This window comes from Temnothorax curvispinosus, unplaced genomic scaffold, assembly GCF_003070985.1.
Source record: "Temnothorax curvispinosus isolate PA1 unplaced genomic scaffold, ASM307098v1 QBEX01000258.1, whole genome shotgun sequence".
NCBI classification, from domain to species: Eukaryota; Metazoa; Arthropoda; class Insecta; order Hymenoptera; family Formicidae; genus Temnothorax; species Temnothorax curvispinosus.
Genome location: NW_020210038.1, coordinates 503,705 through 525,279, shown reverse-complemented (window position 1 = coordinate 525,279; position 21,575 = coordinate 503,705). Strand labels below are relative to the sequence as shown.

The 21,575-nt window shown below is 42.1% G+C and overlaps 1 protein-coding gene across 28 annotated transcripts in view; it reads right to left on the bottom strand.

Moving 5' to 3' along the window:
- Window positions 1-21,575, bottom strand: part of LOC112468894 (microtubule-actin cross-linking factor 1) — a 100,895-nt gene that overhangs the window by 60,943 nt on the left and 18,377 nt on the right. For 15 of the 28 annotated variants that reach the window (XM_025038293.1, XM_025038357.1, XM_025038424.1 and 12 more), the window contains exons 1-7: window positions 20,582-20,717; window positions 18,461-19,344; window positions 12,732-12,793; window positions 7,626-7,643; window positions 5,387-5,446; window positions 4,127-4,216; window positions 3,606-3,776 (exon numbers count right to left, since the gene is read on the bottom strand). In XM_025038293.1, coding sequence (XP_024894061.1) covers window positions 3,606-3,776; window positions 4,127-4,216; window positions 5,387-5,446; window positions 7,626-7,643; window positions 12,732-12,793; window positions 18,461-18,644 — 585 coding nt within the window. In that variant the 5' untranslated portion in view covers window positions 18,645-19,344; window positions 20,582-20,717. Of the gene's footprint in view, window positions 1-3,605; window positions 3,777-4,126; window positions 4,217-5,386; window positions 5,447-7,625; window positions 7,644-12,731; window positions 12,794-18,340; window positions 18,375-18,460; window positions 19,345-20,581; window positions 20,718-21,575 lie in introns of those variants that run through there. The other 13 variants (XM_025038405.1, XM_025038418.1, XM_025011263.1 and 10 more) reach the window with 9 other exon arrangements.

Genomic DNA, 21,575 nt, shown 5'->3' with positions numbered 1-21,575 from the left:
ATACTAAAAATAAAGTTTTATATCGTGGGACATGGACGATCTATAAATACTCACATTTTGATTGGAAACTTACAATTAAAAATGCTCGGTTAATTCTAAAAAGCGGGGTGCAAAGCTTGAAGTCATAAAAAAATTTTACAAGTTTTGTGGAATACTGCACAATATTATACGTATAACAATGAATTATCAGATCTCACGTTATAAAATGAATTTATAACGAAGGATATCAAAAGGAATATGTTTCAATAATTATATAAAGTTAAGTTATTAAATACGATTAACCAATACGATTAACCAAGCTATGAAAAATTAGAATAAAACTGGCTTTAAAGTATATATTCAAAAGTATAAGAATAAATAAGCTAATATTTACTGGCATGTTTCATTTTATTAAGTAAATTAGAACACGGCACGCGAAGTAATTCGCGATACTATACCTGATGGCTAGTCGAGTCTCACTGAACGAATGATAACGCAACGACCTTGCATAAAAACAGCGCTGCAATAACGAACACATATAGGCCACAGAATTGTTGAATTATCTCGAAATATTTAATAAAATTTAATTTCATAAAATAAAATTACATTGAATATTCTTTGTATTTTAATAAATGGTTTGTTATTGCACATTCTGCACTTCGTTTTGTCGAGTAATTACCTTCATCTAATAATAATTAAGTCCGTTCGATTGAGAACGTTTTGGAATAAAAATACTGTTACTTGAATTTTATTTTTAACTGACGAGAGAATTTGACTGACATATTGTATATAATAAATGTACATTATTAATATCAAAATTTTAATTATTACAAATTAAACATAAATTATTTCTTTTTTAAATAATAATTTGAGTTTATTATTAATTACTCAATTTAACAAAAATATGAAATCTATGATTTGAAGAATAGTTTTCTTCGTGTTAAATAATTTTAATACTTTAAAACTCTTTTAGATTTCCACTCAATGTTTCTTACGTAAATAATCGTTCTCTTCTTGAATCTCCGGAAAAATGTTACAAAAATAAAAAAAGTATTGGTACGTACATACATGAGCTTCTCTTGAGAATCAATTATTAAACCACAAGAACAAAGCTCAGACTGTGGTAAATAAAAAACCTCTCTGAATTTCTCAATGAAATCGCAGTTGCAAATATGATGTAACAAATATCAAATTGACTTCCAAGATGTCTTTATTAAACCGTATCACATCTCAAGGTTGGTTTCAGTTGAATTCTTCGCAGAAACGTGACTATAAATACGGTCGTCAGTAAAATCGCGAATGATCGAGATACGAGTGCAAAAATCGAAACTTTCGAGTGTAAGACGGCGCGACGAAGAGACGGTTTCTAGACTTCAATGAAAGTAAATTACACCCTTTATACTAAATGATAACGTGCGCGCGCGAGGTGTCCCTGTCCTTTTAGATAGAACAGATTTCGTGCCGTGTGGAACTCTCGACCGGTCTCTGCCTCTGCGCGAGGCGAGCCGGCCGCGGCGGCCGTCCTCGCTTTCGCTTTTCTTTGGCAATGCACGTGATTCCGTACGAGCTATATGTACATTCGTTACCGGCACCTACCACAACGTTACATCGAGACATACGGACTCTAAAAATAGCGCGGGACACAACGCACCGGCCTATCGCGGTATGTGACCTATCGCGGTGTGCGCGATGCTTTGATTAGCGTGCACGCTAATCGCGTCGCCGTCGCGTCGCTTAAACATCAACCTTATACGTTACGAAATCAACGGACCACTCATCGTCGACGGAACTCGGCAATCCCTAAGTCGCGATTAAAGGGAGAAGGTGGGAGACACTTTTCTATTACAGAAACTGCAAAGCGGAAGCTCGACGCGTATAAATATCACGTTGTTAGAAGCGGGAAATCGTCACGAGTTCATCGACACTTAATAGTCAACCTGTCAAGTTTTATGACACAGGCCAGTGGCCGGCGAGATACGAAGTGCAATGGACCGAGGAACGTTTTGCGCCGCGCGCGCGGCGTAAAACGCCTTCATGAAGGATTTGTTTCGCTATAGTGGACACCGGTGCGCGTCTCGACGCGACGACGCAAATTGGGCGGAAGAAAGGCTCGATTACGAAACCGGCGCGTCACTCCGACGACGACAGCTAAAAAGAGAATCTCGGAAACCGATGACTAATCCTACGAATTATTCGCCGCGTTTCTGCCCGCGTATCTTCATAATTAGAGGAATGCACCCGCACCCTCGCGCGCCGCAATGAAAGTCCATTTCGAGCTGTCGCTCGTCGAAAGAGACAGCTCTAAATGCGACTTTCCCGACGTTTCCCGTCTGACCTGGGATATTCTATACGTGTTGCGAATCGAAACGCGCGGAATAATAATACCGAGCCGGTGAAAACTTTAAGGAAAAAGCTCGGCGTAGCGATTATTCCGTTCTACGGCAAGTGACCGGGTAGCCGTTTCCAACACGACGAAAGTACTGCCGCGCCCAGTAGAATCAACGTATTCCGTTAGTCCAACGGTACGCGCATGAGTACACAAATGCAAAATACTTTCGACATGACGCCAGCCATGTCGCGACAGCGTATCGCGTATCGGTGCAGCCGATTTTAACAGACTAACTAATATTCGCCGACCATTGCCGTGTAAGTGTTAATCACAACGGGCGAGAATAATGTATCAAATCATTTCAAAGAAAAAGTAAATCACTCAACATTTGAAAGAAATTCTTACTTCTCTTCACCAAAAATCTGATATGCATCTAATGTAGATACATTTGAAGTTATTCAATTCCAGACTGTTTAAAAACGGTCCGAATTTTTCGACGCTTCGATGAAATTATGAGAAAATGTATTTCTCGAACGTTCTGCGTGTATTTCACTTTCTATCGAGCTTCATGGCTGACTGGCGCATAGCATAATCCGATGGACACATTACAGCAAATTGTGATGGGCGGTGTTTCCATCGTGCTGACATTGCAGCCGCTTCATTTGCATTATACAAACCGTGCTATAAATACTAAATGCCAGAAAATAAGCTGGGAAGAAACTGGCGATTATTTCAACAAGACAGTAATAACTCGGGAATTGTTTTTAAAATATTCAGAAAACGTCGAAAACCAATTATCGTCTTAGCAAAAGTTGAACTTTGAACTTAAAAAAAAATGTAAAACTTGCCCCCCTATCTAATTTCATGTAGATTTCAACAAAATTTCTCGAAACACATAATACGTGAAACTGAAAGAATGTGACGAGCATGACAATGATGGTTCTGTGACTCCTCGTTATGGAAAAGTCGACTCCGAAAGGTCCGCGGTCAAAAAGGAGTACACGACTTCCGGGACTCCCTGAATACCAAACTGACATAAAACGCAAGCATGTTATGCTTGCGAGCCGAGCGCGCATAAATTTACGACACCGTTGTCCCGCAGTGCTATACACTCGCACGCTATACTGGCAAATTCGACATAAACGCGTGTGGGGTGTCGTGCGTTGTTACTTCGTGACGCCTGGTCGATTCGAAAGGCGAACCACGCTTATTTATAAGGTTCATCGTTATTGCGATCGTTATAACTCGGGAGGATCGCGCTTATCATCACGTCTCGCAAAATGGCTGCGCCACTTACCTGGAAGTGCAAGATAATGGTCCATATCAGGCCGAGGGTGAGCTTCGGGTTACCGTCCACGATATCCTCCGCCCGGATGTTGACCAGCTTGATCTTCTTGTACCGTAAAAAATCGAGGGCCATCTGCACGTTCTGCAGCATGTGAAAGCGCATTCGGCCCTTCTCCCGCGGCTGGAAAACGCGAACGGTTTATCGTTAATTACGTTCGATCGGGGACAATTATCGCAGCTTGATCCAATTGTCGTATAGAGACCCAAAGGCCCTAGAACTAAATGACTCGATGTTTGTTCCATCGACTTTGTTCCCGACGAAGTAACTAGTTCGAATTTACGAAGCACCCACGCAAAAAACAGATCCGCGATAAAACTCGACGGTAAATTAAACCTCTATTTAACCTTTTAAGGAGAAAATACATGACTTCAATCGGACATATTTAAATATCTTCTTTTCTCAGATAATAGTAAAAAGTAAATTTAGAAAGATCGCTTTGCGAGAGCATCGCGAGAGAAGCAAGTACTCACAAGGCCCTCGCCGGAGAGCACTTCCAGCAAGGAGATGAGATTGTGGCCGTCGCGTAGATCCTCGAACAGGTCCCCGACATGTCTGCTCGCCTGCAACAAATTCCAAAAGGGGCAAGTTAATTGCCGCTTTTCACATCGGAGTACACATCTGGCGGCGCAAAAAAAAATACATCAAAACGACTGACGTAGAGAGAGAGAAAAAAACGGAGAACCAAGTAGAAAAATAAGAATGCGTAAGGGTATAGTCCATCGGCGACGTACTCAAGCGATTACCGTGAATAGAAAATGGAAAAAAAAACTGCAGGAATGTCGAGAGTTACACACGCACAATGTAAACAGCGAAAGCGTAGGATAAAGTAGCATATGAGTCAAATGTGTACAGGTATCGTCGGCAGAATTACAGCTGCTGTTTGCGCATGACGTAATAAAAATGTTAGACACTCGCGGATTGTACTCGAATATTTCTTTCTACGATACTGATGCACATCGCTCATTTGCTGCAACAATGACATAACTCAAAAATCGTCATTTTCGAACTGTTTGCAAAAGAAGGGTGAAAATTCAATACAACGAATAAAGAGCTAATATATAGCTAGATATTTATGTTCCTCTACAATCAGTTATTGCATCAAAATCGCTTTTAAAAATATCCTCTTCTAATATCTAATATTAAAAATTTTAATGATTCAAAACATTCAAACTTATTTTTTTTTTTTTTTTTTGAAAAATTTTTATTTTCTGCGTTATGTCATTGTGGCAGCAAATAAGCGATATACACGATCCGATTCGTATATGGAGCAAGAAAGTAAGGGCGGCGGTAATTAAACGGGAACGATGTAAAATCATCGAGATGTCTGAAATCGTTGTTTCCCCGACCGCAGACATCCGAATCCGATTACGCGAGGCGAGTAAACGCATGCTAATTTACAGACCGGTTTTAAAAACACACATTAAGCTCGGCGCATTCGTTACCATATCGGTCGACCAATGGTCAACTCGAGCATGCATTGCGAATACGTCATCATCTTGTGCAGGTGTTAGTCAGACAATGACGCGTTAATAACATGGAAGAGCACTCGTTACAAGGGGAGATCTCCTCGAGGGACCGGTCGAATGGGCGCGATTTACCGCATTCTTCGCTGGTTTTACATAATTGCTTAAATTCGTAACATTGTGGCAGCTGAGGGATCTACAGTGTCAACAAAACGATAAATCATGCGTGTTTTCGCGGCCGATAACGAATGAGAGCTATGAACTTACGGTGGGGGAACAGCATGGTTGGTTGTTCACAAGGACGCACACGTGTAGGCACGTGTAAGTCTGAAAAAGATAGCGATGAGAACCGTCACCGTGGATTAGTAAGAAGAGCTCGCGCGGGTACGGGCGGATAATGATTTTTTTCGGGGTTGACAAAGATAACAGTTGTAAAAAGTACGATATTAAAAAGAACGCGTGCCGCCTTTTTTAAATTCGTTATTTCCGTGTCAAATATATTTCTGATTAAAAATATCCTCGTGAAGTTTAAGTTACTCTAAACTCTTGAAATATTTTCACAGTCAACATAATCGAATTTTATTAGAATTTCTACACGGACTTGTGTATGTCTTATTTATAAAATAGGAATTATCCGCCCCTACGCGCGAGCGTGTGCACTCGCGTGCGTCGCACACGCATGCACTCTTGCGTGCGTCGCGTGTCCTGCACAGCCAGGTGAGTAAATGTCAAGCGATTGACAGAACAGCTTGTGATCCGCCTCCCATCCGCCTTTCGTAACCGTGACTAATTGCAACAAGTCGCGTCTACGCGTCTTAAAAGATGATTTCGATGCGTTCCATTTTACGACACATTGCGACACACCCGTTCCTTTCTATCGCGTGTGAATGGGATTAATAGCGGTACACCCGTTTATCGAAAAAGTCAACGATTATATCATACGTGTCGTAAAAACAAACATTGACATGATTCGACCGTAAACGTCGCAATGCGTGGCACCATAAAAATACGTTATAAAAATGGCAATCAAGCGGTGGCTTTAAAATCCCAAAGAAGAAAGTCAGTATGCTCCAATATACTCCAGTATATATATTTTTTAATTTTAACACGTCGTAGAAACTTAACGAAATCACTTACATAAATACTTAATTATTATATAATTATTAAGTACCATATATAATATCAACTATTCGTATTTCTTTTCACGTTTTATTAACTGAATTGAAACAAATTCTTCCGAACGTAGTTCGCAAACGTTTCCTACCTGTGTTAAATTAATTTGTTAATAATAATCTGTAAAAATTACGTTGCAATCCATATACTCTTTCTATTAAGCCGCGTAATAACAAACCATGACGGGCAACCGTTCGCCAACTGTTGGCAAACTCCGTTTACTTAGAAATAATAAACAACCAACTTCGACAGTTTTAAGGTTCTACAACTGGAAGTATTTCCGCACAAACTTCTTTCATCTTAACCAGTAAAATGCGTTCCCGAACTTTGCCAGGCCTATCAGAAATTACGCCTCGTGTAATAAATCCGCAATATATAATAAAAGATTTACATTTGATTTATATAGTAATTTAAAAAAAGAATAAGATAATGTAAAATATATTAAAAGAACTATTATAGTCTCGCTATAATATCTTTATGCACTTAAAATATCTTCTAATGCTTAAATTGGCTCCCGTTGCTTCGTAATTAATGCTCAATTGCCTCGCATGATTGATTGCGAGCGTCTCGTCACATTGAGTGTGATTAGTCACTTCATGCGGCAAGACAGTCGAAATCCCTCGCATTTCTGAAGTCACACGAGTGAAGGGTCGGATATGCGGTAAAGGGCAAGGCGAGAGAACATTACTGCCGGTACGTCTTGTTCTGTCGCGTGACGCGACTCTGTAATTCCTGACGTGCCGTTTCGGCATGAACGCCACTTTGTCATAGAAGCATTAGAGGCACGGGGAGAATAAGAATAACAGATGGGACACGTAACGGTATGAATGTTTTTACAACGGTAATGAAAGTAATTATCCTAGCCGTTGCGAACTGCGTTCGTAATTTATATCTTTATATGTGCGTTACGAAAAGCCTTTAGGAAAAATGCGCGAGTCGTTGCGGGTAACAACCGCACATGAGGACTTGACACATCGCCGCTATTATTGTTGCGGTAACAATCCTCATTATTTCAAATTCGTCGTTTATAACCAGAACAATTAATGTCATTCGCATAACGTTTATTCTAACTGAACGTAAGTGCTGGTCTACAACCTTGCTTTAAAGGATATTTAAGCTCTAAGCTGTGAGAAATTGAACAATCACAATGGAATGTGAGAATACTCGATTGTGATTGGTCAATTTCTTACGGCTTAGAGCTTAAATACCCTTTAGCAAGATTGTAGACCAGCACTAATGTTTCATAAAAATTCAGAGTTTTAAGTCAATGTCGCGATGCACTGATAGATGCATCTTTATTCTCCAATATCCTAAAAGGAGTAATAATACATACCTTGACGTATTTCCAGTGCTGCGAAAAACACAAAAAAGCAAAAAATCGATGTAATTGCAGTAATGATTTACGTATAATTAATTCAATCGCGTGGGAGGACACGGTGCGTTGGGTACAGCGATTCACTCTTGGTCTTATCATTGATGGTAACGTGTGATTATCATAATTATTGTTACGATAGGAATATGGATCGTACATTCATTTGAATTAATATTTCTTCAAATGATAGATTTTGCGAAAAGTTTTATCGGCTTCGTTATTGCAGATTGTTGGACTACGTTCACCACTCTGGCCTCGGTTTGCGCAGATCGTCCACTTCCGGTATACGTGATTCCGCGAACACAGTACAAAGTCCTGCAGCGCAACAAAATTGCTATCTAGAACGATTCGCACAACTTGCTGCGTTTTGACCAGAATACAGTAGAAAATAACTGAAAAACAGTTAAAGATTTTGTTCCTCGAGAGAAAGTAGCCCTCAGAATATAATTTTTCGGAAAAAAAGTAAAATGTACAAATCGACAAATCCACAAAGATGTAAGCGCTCATTTACTATTCAATTTAAAAATAATTATAGACTAGAACAGTTAGATAATTGAATAAGTATTATGACGCTTGTAAGATTCTGCCTTTTTTACACTTATTCATTAACCAAAGCATAGAATTACTTGATTTTATGAGTAATAACAAATTTTAACGTTCAGAAATTTTCAATTTAAAGATTCTATTATTGAAACGTAATACAATGGGCAGTAAAAAATACAAAAAGGCCAGCGGTACCGACGTATTGCGTTACATAAGCGCCGCGGATTTGTACCGTGAATCAAAAGCATAACACAATCGTGGCGAACGAAATCTAAAAACAGCTGTAAAGAGCTCCTTTCTCCCCCTTTTCGACGCACCCTCTCTTTAGGCTCGTTCCGTGCTCCGGACGTCGCGGCGCGGCGGCGCCCCAAAGAAGTTAAACGCTGCTTCACCTGCCCTACAGCCCCACCTCTACCACCGGGCGGGAGGTGGTAAATCGGGAACGGCACTCTCGAAGAGGGTTTCCGAATAAGGTCAGGCTCGCAAGACCAAACGTGGGCGCGCGAAACCGACCAACCGTGGGTCGATACTGGTAACCGGTAATCGCGCAACGTGTAAATATCGTCGTTATTTTCATGGTACCCCCTATGTCGCGAAATTGGCCATTTCGAGGTTTCGAGATGCCAATGAATCCGGGCTTCCCAAACTCCGCAGGATCTCTCGAAACCACTAAAATGTTTCTTCAACTATAGATTTTTTCAGTCAATCTAAATACATCGGGGCGCCAATAGCTTGAACACTTAGCGAAAGTACATAAATATTGATGAAGGTATTGCTGTGCAAAAATGTTTCAGCTGCACTTGCGTGTCGCAAAGGCGGAGCTAAAGCGGAGTAAAACAATTGGCGAACGCGTAAGTTTGCGATACCTTGACCCTGTCGTATTCGTTGCACTGAGAGAGGCCGCCCGCACCCGATCGCACGTATCAACAATAGAACGTTATGTCGAGTTACAAAGGTGCACGTGATACACGAGCCAACGTGGAAGGCCGCGATCATTAAAACGCCATTCACACGGAGCCGCGCTTCATGTCGCAAGTATTATACTTCAATAATACTTACATTCAACGAGATCGCGACACGTTTCAATGAGAATACAAGACGTTTGCTTTTTTCTTCATTGAGACAATCTCCCTTGATTGTCAATTTCAGCTGAGAAAAGATCATTTCCAAATTTGTTGACAGAAAACGCAACAAACGCTTTATAGATCTAAGATATTATTTTTTTTTTATATTTTTACACAAGCGAACAATTTTTCGCGAAAGTCTCCTTTGAAATTCCGAATAACTTTTCACGAATTGTTAATATTCAAACCAATAAACCAGAAATGAAAAAATTTAGGCGATTTTTTTCGTTTCTGAGGTAAAAACAATTTTTTCAAGTCTTCGTGGCTGACAATTTTTCTTCTAAAAACCTGATGCTTTTTGAAGAGTTTTGGAGATAATGCCTCAAGCGTTCCATCGAAAAATAATAGAATTCAAATCGATTCTGCCTATTGTCAGAAAGTTGCGACCAATTTAATGTAACAAAAAACCTAAAGCAGTCTTTAACAAATGCCTACTTGTTACATCTAACCGCCGAAACTCTTTGTCTTCAAAACTCATCAAATATTCCGAAACCTTTGGGACAAATATCGGAATTCTGAAAATGGGCTGCAAACTTTACGCAGAGATTATCCCGTTTTATCTTCGACCGACGAAAGAAGCGCCGCAGCGAAAATGAGGCGAGGAATGAGAAACGGTGGGCAGGAAACGGCACGACAGAACGATGCCAGCTTACGATAATTATACGTCGACGGGACAACTCCACCCGTATACGGCCGTGATTCGAACCATTCCCGGAGCCGGCGACCCGGTCTGCCTCGCGGCAGTCGCGGCTCGACGTGGCTCGACTGGACTCAACTTCAACTCGAGTCGACTCGGTGCGGCTCCACCGTGACGGATGAATCATTGTCTGTATTAAGTCCTGACTGACATACGCGCGGTGCATACCGCCGAACGAAAGCAGCGGGCACGGTTTCTCCGTGTCATGATTTTCTCTCACTTAAGTGTAATTGACGAGTTAATTGAATATTTATGCATATACGTAGCTGCACAAACTGTTTCGTCCGGATGGCGAAAATATGTGCGAACACATCTCTTTCTCGATATAATTAAGCAGTATCATTTTAATTGCAACATTGAATCTCGGTGATCTAAAAATTCGGAAGGCTTGATAAGTCGGTGTCAAAAATGTGATTATCTTACTTCCTACCGTTCGTATGATAAAAAATCCCAAAAGAAATAACAAGAATTACGACAGCATTTTGCGTAATCTGATTAATATAATCCCGCTTATATAAATGAACAATTAAAAATAATCCGCTTACTAATTATTTCAAGAATTCAGTCAACAAAATGTTTACCGTTAAGCTATATTATTGAATCTTATCAGTAAACTTGCAACGTGGCGATCAATGTAATTCTTTATATAACGGTGTCTTTTATATCGATTTTATCTGCAACGATCGATCTAGAAAACATTTAGCAAGAACCTTGCATTTAAACAATGATTCATAAGTACGGCTGACACGGAACGGAATTTACGCGATAATAAGACACTTCATACATATTTTATCACCTCGTGGGAAAATGATCCTACCTCGGCGCATCGCCGAAAGCGCGAAATGTTCACGGGTTAACGTTTCTCAGCATTGTTCGCGAGGTATGCAAATATTCCCCGCAAAATCCCGACTGCAATGCCTGTCAAATGCAGTCCCTTATGGCGGAGAATTTCTTCCAGCCGTATGGCATAGCTCGCGGTTACTCACGCTCGCGAAGACGTGCAACGCGGCGCGACGGACGGACGGACGGACGGTCCCTTATCGAGAAACGTTTGACCGCGTTCTTATCCCGGACATAGTTACAACGCAGCGTCCGCGGTAGCGTGCCGAGAATCAAAGTTCATCGATATTTTTGTCATCCGCGATTGGTATCTGGCTTTCGCCACTTAACGATAATCTTTATCGGCTGACAACGCGACTCGCGGATATCTTTGCTTCGCGAGAACGACAGGCAGGAAAACAGACCCACGTGTTTGCGTCACATTTTTCTTCCGCGCGGTACATGGCGCAGCGGAACACGCCGGTGAGATTTCGGCCGATCGTTTTGGGAACCGCAAACGGTCCTGGGTCGTGTCATCGATTCGTCGCTCACGATTTTTCTCCGATCGCGTCGCCCACATGTCACGGCTCCGGGGGCCCCGCTGCCTTCTATAGTCGTATACGTTCCTCGCGCGAGCGACAAGGTACTTTCGACCCACGTGCGTGCCACATACGCAACACGAGGGCCGCGCGATATCGGGACCGTAATTGCGCAACGAGAGTTTGCTTATTTTTACGCGGCGATTCGCGCGCACACACGAGAACCGCCTACTTGTTACGGCGTTAAAAGCGGGGAAGAGCGCGCGAGAAGGCGCGACGACGACGAGCCTGGGCTTCGATCCTTTCGAAAGTTCGGAGGGGGACGAAACGGGACGTCGCGCGTCGGGCCCCACGTGAGGCCGTTCCACGGAACTCGCGCCGTGCGTCGTCCTCTATTGCATATTATTTGCGACGCAAACCTCGATTGCCGCGCTACTAACGTGTTTCCTACTTCCAGCGCGATTTAACGCTTTCGCGATGCCCCCTGGCCATTGTTCGTCGACGATCGTTTTGAATCAACAGCTAGCGTATACTCGCTAGCGTTACGCGCTTGCTGTCTTTCGCGCAATTTCGCAGATTTATGTGCTTCGCAGAGTACTCGACGACGAGTATAAATTTGTCTTCCCCGATTGAGTAAAAATAATCCGAATAGAAATAAATTTTCTCTCACGCCGTACCTTCTTCTACAGATAGCGATTTACGCGAATCGTAAATCCTTCGGCACAGGACAATTTACTGCTTTGTGCGTGAAATGACAATCCGCCTCCGTGAGCAATTTACGGAGTTACACGGGCATAGAAACGAAGAACTGGCGAATAGGTAAAACACACCATTATGCGTCATCACGCGCAAATTTGAGACTTGTTTACCGAAAGAATGGAACGTGGAAGTTATAACGATAAGACCAAGGTAAAAGGCCACACCTAAATAACACCCAAATCCGTAACTGGTCTGGGGTGTCTGCTAATCTGAGTCGCTATACGTACATAGCCGGAACGCTCTTTATTCTCCCTTAATTATACGGATTCTGAAAGGAAATATTGATCTGGAACACCCTCTACTGAGAAAAGGTACGTCGACTTTCTCGTTTCCAAATACTTGCTACAAATTACTAAATATTGCAATTTTTTATACGAAAATCATAATCGTCTTGAAATGTCTCCTGTATTCATCCTAGATTCCTCCGCTTATTCGCATTTCGCCAATAGAGGAATATACTTCGCATGTATCGGTGCCGGCCGGGCTAATTAAGACGATGGCGTGAGTAACGAGATTCGCGCGTGAATGAAGAAAAACGCCGCGGGACAATAAAACTAACGCGAGAGAATCCGAGAAGCAGTCTCACCTTTTTCAAATGCTTGTTCACCCACTTCGTGAAGGTCTTCTTCTGTATAGCGTCTCGTTCGTCTGCGAACACACAAAAAGAGCAGGAATATTAGAAACGTGGAATTTCTTTCGGCGACTACTGCGTTATGAGGAGCTACACGTAATGCATTATGCACCTGTATTCGTAGTAGCGAATGTAAATATAAAACATCCCTCGTTAATATTAGCGTAATTGTCAACAATTCGTGTCATATTCCATTATCATAATTGCCACTACACTTATGCAAAGAGCTGCAGCCTCGCTCGATGTCACGCTGCACAAACATAGCGCGTTTACTATAGACAAGGCATGTATACTATACATATAGGCGGTACGGTACATGTCGCCGCGTCTATTGTCATCGACACGGCAACGATATAGATTACCGTGACAATTGAATTTCGCAATTCGTCGCACTGATATAGGCATAGCGGTTACATTGCCGTATCGCGGCGATGTAACGTTTATGCATACGACTCCTAGCGTGACAGCGAGAGCGTCATGACGCAACGCGCCGCCTGGAAATGGGTCTTTAAGGATGGTCGAGGTCAGTATAACGAAACCAAAGTCGCAGGCAACCGGATCAGGTCAAGTTGGATGAGGTCAAGCAGGTAGACAGGTAGATAGGTAGGCGCGAGCGAGCGAGCGAGCGAGTGGAGGGAAGGTCGGCCGGCTTGGCAAGCTGCTCGATCGGTTGGCATGCGAGGCACAAAAATCCGGACAATGGACCGCGTGAATAAAATCCAAGCCCAACTTTACGCAATCCGTAATACGAGGTAGAACTGAAGATGGAATTGTCTCTCTTATATCGAGCCGTAAATAGAATTACGAAGATCATATAAGATCGAAGAAATATAAGATCAGATTTGGATCTGCTAAATATTTCGTTTCAATCAAATGTTGTCGAACACGCATCCTCAATCCTTCGAGACCTTCCGTTTTGTCACCCGACGTGACGCAACGACCGGGACCGCAAGGACGTCAACGTCAAGTCCCGGGGTTTCTCATGAATTAATGATGTATTTTTGTAACATAATCGCGGTTATTGAAGCATGAATAAGTAATTTTGAATAACATCTCTGACGTCACGGGACGATTCGTATTTTGCGACTAAGCTCGAGATGTCGAAACGCGTACGAGCTAACACTGTTAACTATAATAATAGAGATCTTATATATGCATAACTGGAGCACTGATTTCAAGAGCTCGCCATTACGTCGTGTCAAATTGGAGGGCGTAAAAAGTAGCGCATATCACGTGAGATTAATTAGACTTAAATGCATAAATCATTTATCAGCGATCGTAATCACGGAGAATTAGCGTAGAAATTCATCGACACTCGTAATTTACTAGCTATGATTTATAACGCATACTTGACACTCCATCATCGTACTCCGTGAAAAGTTAAGCCACTCGAGCGGCGGTATCATCGACCGGTATGTTTAAAAGGTCGGCAAGCTGGCGCGGTGGCAAGTGTCAGCCTAACGCCAGACGATAATACAAAATAAAAGGTAAAGAAAGAGATATACCCGGGAACACTTCTTTAGATTTAGAAATATCTCGAGTGGCCCGCCCTGTGAACGATCACATTTTCCGAGTGCGCCTGTCGCTCTCGTGAGAGAATCGCTCGGTCAAATATTTTAATGAACGCGCATGACGCGTTCAACAACTCCTGTGTGATACGCGTCGCGAAAATGCTAATGTGTATAAAGAGAACGTGATGTGATATTGCCCACCTGTAAGATATACATTTAGCAAAATATGTTAAATAAAATATATATACAAATCTGTATTACAATAAAATCTGATGGCTTGCATTATTATAATATACCATTGCACCGTAAAGTCCATTGCACGATGGTCCTAATTTCGAAGAATTTTTCAGAACAGTACAGAGATCTCGCGTGACAAGTATGTGTCGGAAACTTTGTTTAGTATAAATGTGCGGAAAGTTCATTAATGTCTTATACTCACGCACATGCGCGTGGCTTAACGAACTTTGCGGTTTACGCTAAATCGGACATTCCATTCTACTCTGCGAACCGAGCATTTGTTCTTCGTAGATTATCTCACCTAGTTGTTGGGCCCAACTTTGGCCCAGTTTTAACACCTTGCCAACAATTCAAAGCTGCATTCGAATAACGGTGGCTTAGGCGGTAATTAACGAGTAATACGCAAAGAATTCCGCACTTCGCGACTTGGTTTTTGATGACAAATTTTCTTGTCGTCAAATATTCAAAGTCGAGCTTTCTTTAATTAAAAACTTAGATAAAAGAGCTTCCTTAATAGGACACCCTGTTTTACTCCGTTTACTCGTCAATTATCACGCAGGCCCTATAATACTTTTATCTTTTTCGAAAAGATAATGTACAAAACAATTATATGTATTAATCAAGAAAAACACGGAATATCTCTCTTAAAATAAAAAAAAAAGAAATTCTCAATTTCTATTTATATGTATCTACTACTATTATTAATATGTATTTACTATATTATTTACTACAGTAATCAATTAATTTATATTTTCAATATACACTACACTTGGATAATCTTCTTCATATTGTAAGCTTAATTGACATAGTTGAAGACAGGATTGATTGAGAGTAGAGATGATCTAATCCGTTACGTCTCGTGGAACAAGTTTCAGCGTAATCAATCAATTAAATCAGTCATGTTGGTAAAAATAAATATAATTAAGGATCTTTTCAGCAGCATTCCTTGGTATAATAAAATCTCGACAAAAAATTCCTTGATTCCTTGATCGTGACTGATGGTCAAATTAACAACGGAACCACAGATCGCATACGAAACGCAAGGTGTCAATTCCCCAACGTTCGCAACCGACACCTTGGATGTCAGAGAAGAGTCAGTCTGAAACTTGTGATGGGTGGCTTTCGCTCTCTAACAATCATGCCACAGCGACCTATTACCGATCACGAGCTAACGTAATTCCGGAGAATCCAATTTTCCAATGCCATAAACTACGGAGATAGCTTCGCGTGAATTGTCAGTCGTTAATTGGCATGGCCTTAATAGCTCGTCTTCGACAATCTATGCCAATCAATTTCACAATCAAATCTTAAAAATTATTTAATCATGATTGACGAAAAATTACGACACGGAGTGACAAGTTAGCTATTCAATTAAAATTATTCCAAAAAATAAATGATGAATGCGTTTTTTAAATCTTACAATAGATTGATTGCTATATAATTAATAATTCAATTATATTTATATTTTAATTACATAATTACAAATTATAATAAGACTTATTTTTTCAAAAATAACTATCAATTGTTCGCAACAAAAATAAATATATTAATATATTTTATGGCTTTTAAACGTTTCAGTACAAAGATATAAGTGCATCGGCAGAAGAAGAGAGGCATGAACTAGTCCCGAAGAAATGCGCATAACGCACGCTTTCTTCAGTAAGTCCTTGTTAACGAATACGAATGCTGGAATGTGGAAGCTCTGAGAACAGTGACTGACGTTACAGGGGCTAAAGATAAACGTCAATGAATGTATTCATCGGTATATTTATTCTTTTCGGAAATCCTCGACAGTAATTTAAGCGATACCCTCTCGGCATTTAGGATGGTGCCAGATAACACTTATCAAATTATTATCGACGAATCCAAGAACGGTGAATCGTCAGAATATTTGAATTACAAATTTTACTGTTTTATCGCGTACAATTATATCCTGACGTTGATATATGATTCTAACTACAATGTTTTTAATGAAAATTGTAATAAGATTTATATTTTTCAATATAAGAAGGCATTTCAATTTTAAATAGAATTTAAAATCCCGTATATAAATTAATTGCGAGCAAGAATTAGTTTCTTTCTATCAATTTATTAAAGTTTTAGTCATATTTCTGCCAGTTGATGTACGTTACTCCATTTTCAATGCACGCAATTAAACGTTCGAAGACACCTCTATAGAAGCTAGGAAAGAGAATCACCTCACGGCTGATTGACATCTTCGGCTAAGATATCTCATATACTTTATTCGTGAACAATGACGCGAGCATGTTTTACGATTCCATTATTAATCACCGCGCTCTCAAGTTCCCCGGTGAGCTCGGTGCAAAAGGAGATCGTAATGCGTGGACGAGAGAGACTCTCGATTTCATAATGCGCGTCCTTCGCTCCATCGGCTCCGTTCAAAAGAACCCGAGGAAACGAAGGCGCGAAGGATACGATACGAAAGCAACAACGTCGATAACGACGACGTAACGGCCGCCGCGTCACGGGTTGGATTACCTACTCTCCGCCGGACGCGATGCCGGTAATTACGATTAAATTAGCGATCAATCCCGCGGCGCGCGGCGAACGACACGACGCTGACGTCATTCGTACGAGCCTTCCGGCCGTTTACTTTTGCGCTAAGTGAAAAGCAGCTATAACTGGGCGTATACGAGTCGCAATGCGCGATCCGAGTGGGCAGAGATTATGAAAAGCGACGGGCCATTGTTTATTGTTTGTCTACTTGGCGCAATTGTAAAATGGTGGGCCGCGGACAGTCTCGCGCGCGCGTGCAACACCGGATCCGCGTGACTTTGCAAATTCTGAAATTTTTCTCCGGATTCTCTCTCTCTCGAGGGTGGACGGAAGTTGAGCGGCAATAGTCTGAGCGGACAAACGATGAAAGAGAACCACTACTCTCTCGTTACTTATCTGCCTACTTATGTTATGTATACAGACGATATAGAGTTTGGATATTCCCGCGCGTAGACTACACTCGACTCGACTATACACGCTGCTAAAAAGGTGAGGCGAGGAAAGCGACACTCATAGCTCAAACATTTATCAAACAAACGTCGCGAGCGTAACTCAAACCTTTCAGACGCGTATGTCGCGCGTGTTACGAGCGATCGATGGAGCAAATTTAATCGCCAAGTTAGTAAAAACCAACATCACGTCGTGTGTGAGTAAATTTGCAATCTGCAAACTGCAAGCAAACGCATCGCATACTTGGACGTACGGTTGGAAATATTTATGCAAATTTTATGTATAAACGCGGTTATACTGTAATTATTATAAAACAAATATAAATAATATTAATTTTACAGTTAATATCAACTTGGGAAGGATATTGTATTTATATGTTTGTTTTATTATATCGTAAATTGATATTTTACATTTTATGCCGACAGAGGTATCGTCATGAATATTCACTTCAATAGCCAACTTTGAATTATAGTCGTTTATATAGGAACCGTTCCATAATTATATAGCTGTTTTTGAAGTATCCTCTCTTAAACCGGGCAAGAATGTCGAAATTAGCATGTTGCGAAGGTCGTCGCGTGCTTGGAATAAAAGTTTCAACGATTTAATCCCAAAGACGTTAATTTCACACAAGGAAAACGTCTCTCGTTCCAAATTTATACAAAATCGGTAGTCGGATAAATAGCAAACTGCTTATTTATTTAAAAAGGTATGTAAGGAAAAATAAAAATTTCGAGGCACAAAAAAAAAACACAAAAAAGACAAAAAGAAAGGAAGAATAAAAACAAGTGAGCTTTCACGAAAAATCTTCCAGCATCCGCATGCCAACTCTCTGCGTCTCTCTCCACCTACCGTGCGCCTCAATGAACATCGCCCAGCAGCCCCAGAAAGCCTGGGTGTTGCCGGCACGGTGTTCCCCGACTTCGCCATTGCATCCCGGACCATCTTCCGGGAATCCGTTCGCATTCTGACCTTTGAATTTGGAGAGCGACTCCTCGTAACCGTGCTGGGAGCGTTGCTCGCGCTGATGCTCGGCGACGGTATCCGCCGGGTCGAAGCCGAGCCGCTCCTTGTAGTAAGCCTGGGTCGACATCCTGTCCTTCTCCGGGCCCCGGGCCGTCCCAGCGAAGTAGAGGGTGCAGGTTTCAACGTTCATGCCCGGCTCACGCGCGAACTATCATGACACACTTCACGACCACGAGAACGCGGAACCGGCACCGGCACCGGCACCGTTCTCCGCCGCCCTGACAACAGCCGGCGGCAGGACTCGATTAGTTCGCTTATTCCGCGTTTAAATCGTATTCACCATTCGACGTTTATGTTCGTTAGAAATCGCGCTTATCTCTCGAGGTGTGCTTGAACACGCTTGTTCTCGTTGGTACCCGGTGACGTGCGGGTATATTTTTCTCACATTTTTGCAAATTTTCTCTCTCAAAGTTCGCTCTCGAGTCGGAGAAGCTCCTCGGCTTTTCAAGTTCGATCGTTCGTTGAACAGTCTCTCGCGTTTCCTCCGCCTCCGTTTTTATCACCGCGCCGTTCGACAGCGCGGCGGAATGCACGACGCGCGCGAGTATCCCGTGGTATTCGCCGATTATCCGTCGTTGTTTACCACGACGTGCACCAGCTTCGGCTGGAACGCGATCGGTTTTCTCGGGACCCTCCCGTCGTTCGAGGAATCGGCCAAGGATTCCCTCACCTTCGGATTCCAATGTGCCGCGCGGCCGGCGTATGCAAATTGCGAGTCGTTTTATGTCGCCCCCGAACTCTTATAGGATATGGCACTTTGTGAATTCTCGAAAAAAACGCCCGACTCGCCGTCGTGCTCCCCCGTCAGTGACAACACGAAGATGGAAAACCTGTACAACGATAATGCGCAATGCGCGAATAAGATATTCGAATGTTAATGTTTGATAAGTCATTCTAAAAGTAAAACACGCGGCCGGAGAAAAACCTCGACAATTTTACGACCAAAAGTGTCATTTTTGCAAAATTAATCCCAAAATCATACTAGCTACACTCTTGAGTCATGTTTAATTTATTATGCATATGAAAGAAATTTTGGTATGTGTGTGAGGGATGTGTGAAAATGAAATTATGGAAAAGTCTGGCAAAGGCGAGCGATTTAGTGAATTTAGTCTTAGTTCTGTCTCTGGTCACGTCGAATTTATTGTAAGTTTTACAATTAGTCAAGAGTAATCAGACGCACGTCTGTACGCGAGCAAGTCCGACAGTCAAATCCTCGTTTTCTCGAGCCGGCTGCGCAGAAATAAGGCATACCCTTCGGAAAGCCTCTCGAAACGTTTCGAATTATTTAAAACATAAATAACGCTTCGCGATTGTTTATTTCCTGTTTATTATTTGCGTTTTCGTTTCTTATTTTCGTTTTTACCGTTAATATAACCTGTGTTTTCATATATTTGTACGTTTCTTCTAGGCGGTTGGATATGTGACGATGCAATCGCCGCAAAGTAATGCAAACTGATATGTTAGCCATCGAATCGACAGATTGAGGAAAGTGTAGAAAAGCAGTGGAAACAAAGAGTGACGAAGTAAAAATGAAAGAACGATCGATATATTCGGGTTAGATTAGAAATCAGCAGCCTTGATGCACGTTTAACAAAAAGTAAAGAACTTAGAAACTCGATCACGGTTACGCCCGGCCACCAGGTATTATTAACCCACGCGGTACCCATCAAATTTACAATCGATCGTCCGATATATTAGGCTAACGACTAGGATGGGATAACCGCAACAACGGCAATAAAATGTGATTAAATATGATTAACTTGATTTATCTAATCGAACATATCAGTCACCATTTTAACCCAAAAATTTGTAAACTTTGATAGCAAATTTTAATTACATACTTTTTACAAATAAAAGACTAAATCGCAGAATTTATGAACAATGCTAATAACGTCAAAATTTACGGATAAATTTTGTACCAGGCCACTGCACTACTTATACTCGTTTAACAGACTTTTTACTCAATTTCTTCACTTGGTAAAATAAACTCAAACTGTTGGGCATAAACCGGCGGATAATTGTTTCTCTCTTTCCAATTCATAGCACTGTAATGCCTACGACACGCACCTACGGCTCGAGCAGTACCGGTGTTGAAGATCCCGGCTGTGACACACCGAGCGAAAAGCGAAATCGGACGGACAGATGGACGACGGGCGGGATTGGACAGATCGAGCGACCTTTTCAAACTGACGATCCGCGAGGCGCGTGGAGACTGAGCGCCGACGCACACGCCTGGCACCGGCGGAGGCCTTAAGGCGACGATGGAAGCGCGCCTAACCGCGAGATCGAACTCCCCGCATATGGTAAACGGAGAATGGGTACGTGGGTGCCCGTCGTGTGGTCGGTGCGTGTGTCAGGAAGGTCCGTCATGGACCAATTCGCCGACGCGGCGCGCGGCGGCGGGGAGAGCTGTCAGTAGACGCGATTATTGCGCTACCATTTCATAAACATATCACGCGCTTTCTCTCTCCCGCCCTCCCTCTCTCCCTCTCGAAATAAAATTTAAAAAGAATCTAGCGAGAAAGAAAAACCAGGACTAAATGCCTAAAGACGATAGGAGTCGCGTGCTTGGAATACGAAAAGTGTGTTGTTGCGACAACGCGAGGCGCGATGCGCATACACGATCGGGTTCGGTCGCGCCGCGCGCGCGATCGGATGCACCGCGCATCGTACGCACATGCATGCACGCCGAAGAAGCCGGTCGTCACTCTCGCCCCGCACGAAATTAGAAACGGAAAGAAAACAGAGTGACGAGGCCGCCACGCGACATGCGGTTGGGTGAGGTCATTCTCTGTGTGACGGTCGTCATTACACGCGAGAACCCGACCCCCCGACTCCCCCCGTCGATATACTTCTCGTCGGCACCGTTATAAATATAATTGCGAGAAAAAAGAAGATATAAAAAAAACTAGCTCCTGAAAAACTCGCGACTTCAGTACTCGACGCGAAGGCAATTAGAGTTTTTTCGTCGATGCGTGAATTCGCAGCCTGAATTCGCCGCTCGTTTTCGGATTTAAAATCTAACGGTACCTCTTCCGCTCTGAATTCAATTTAAGCTAAA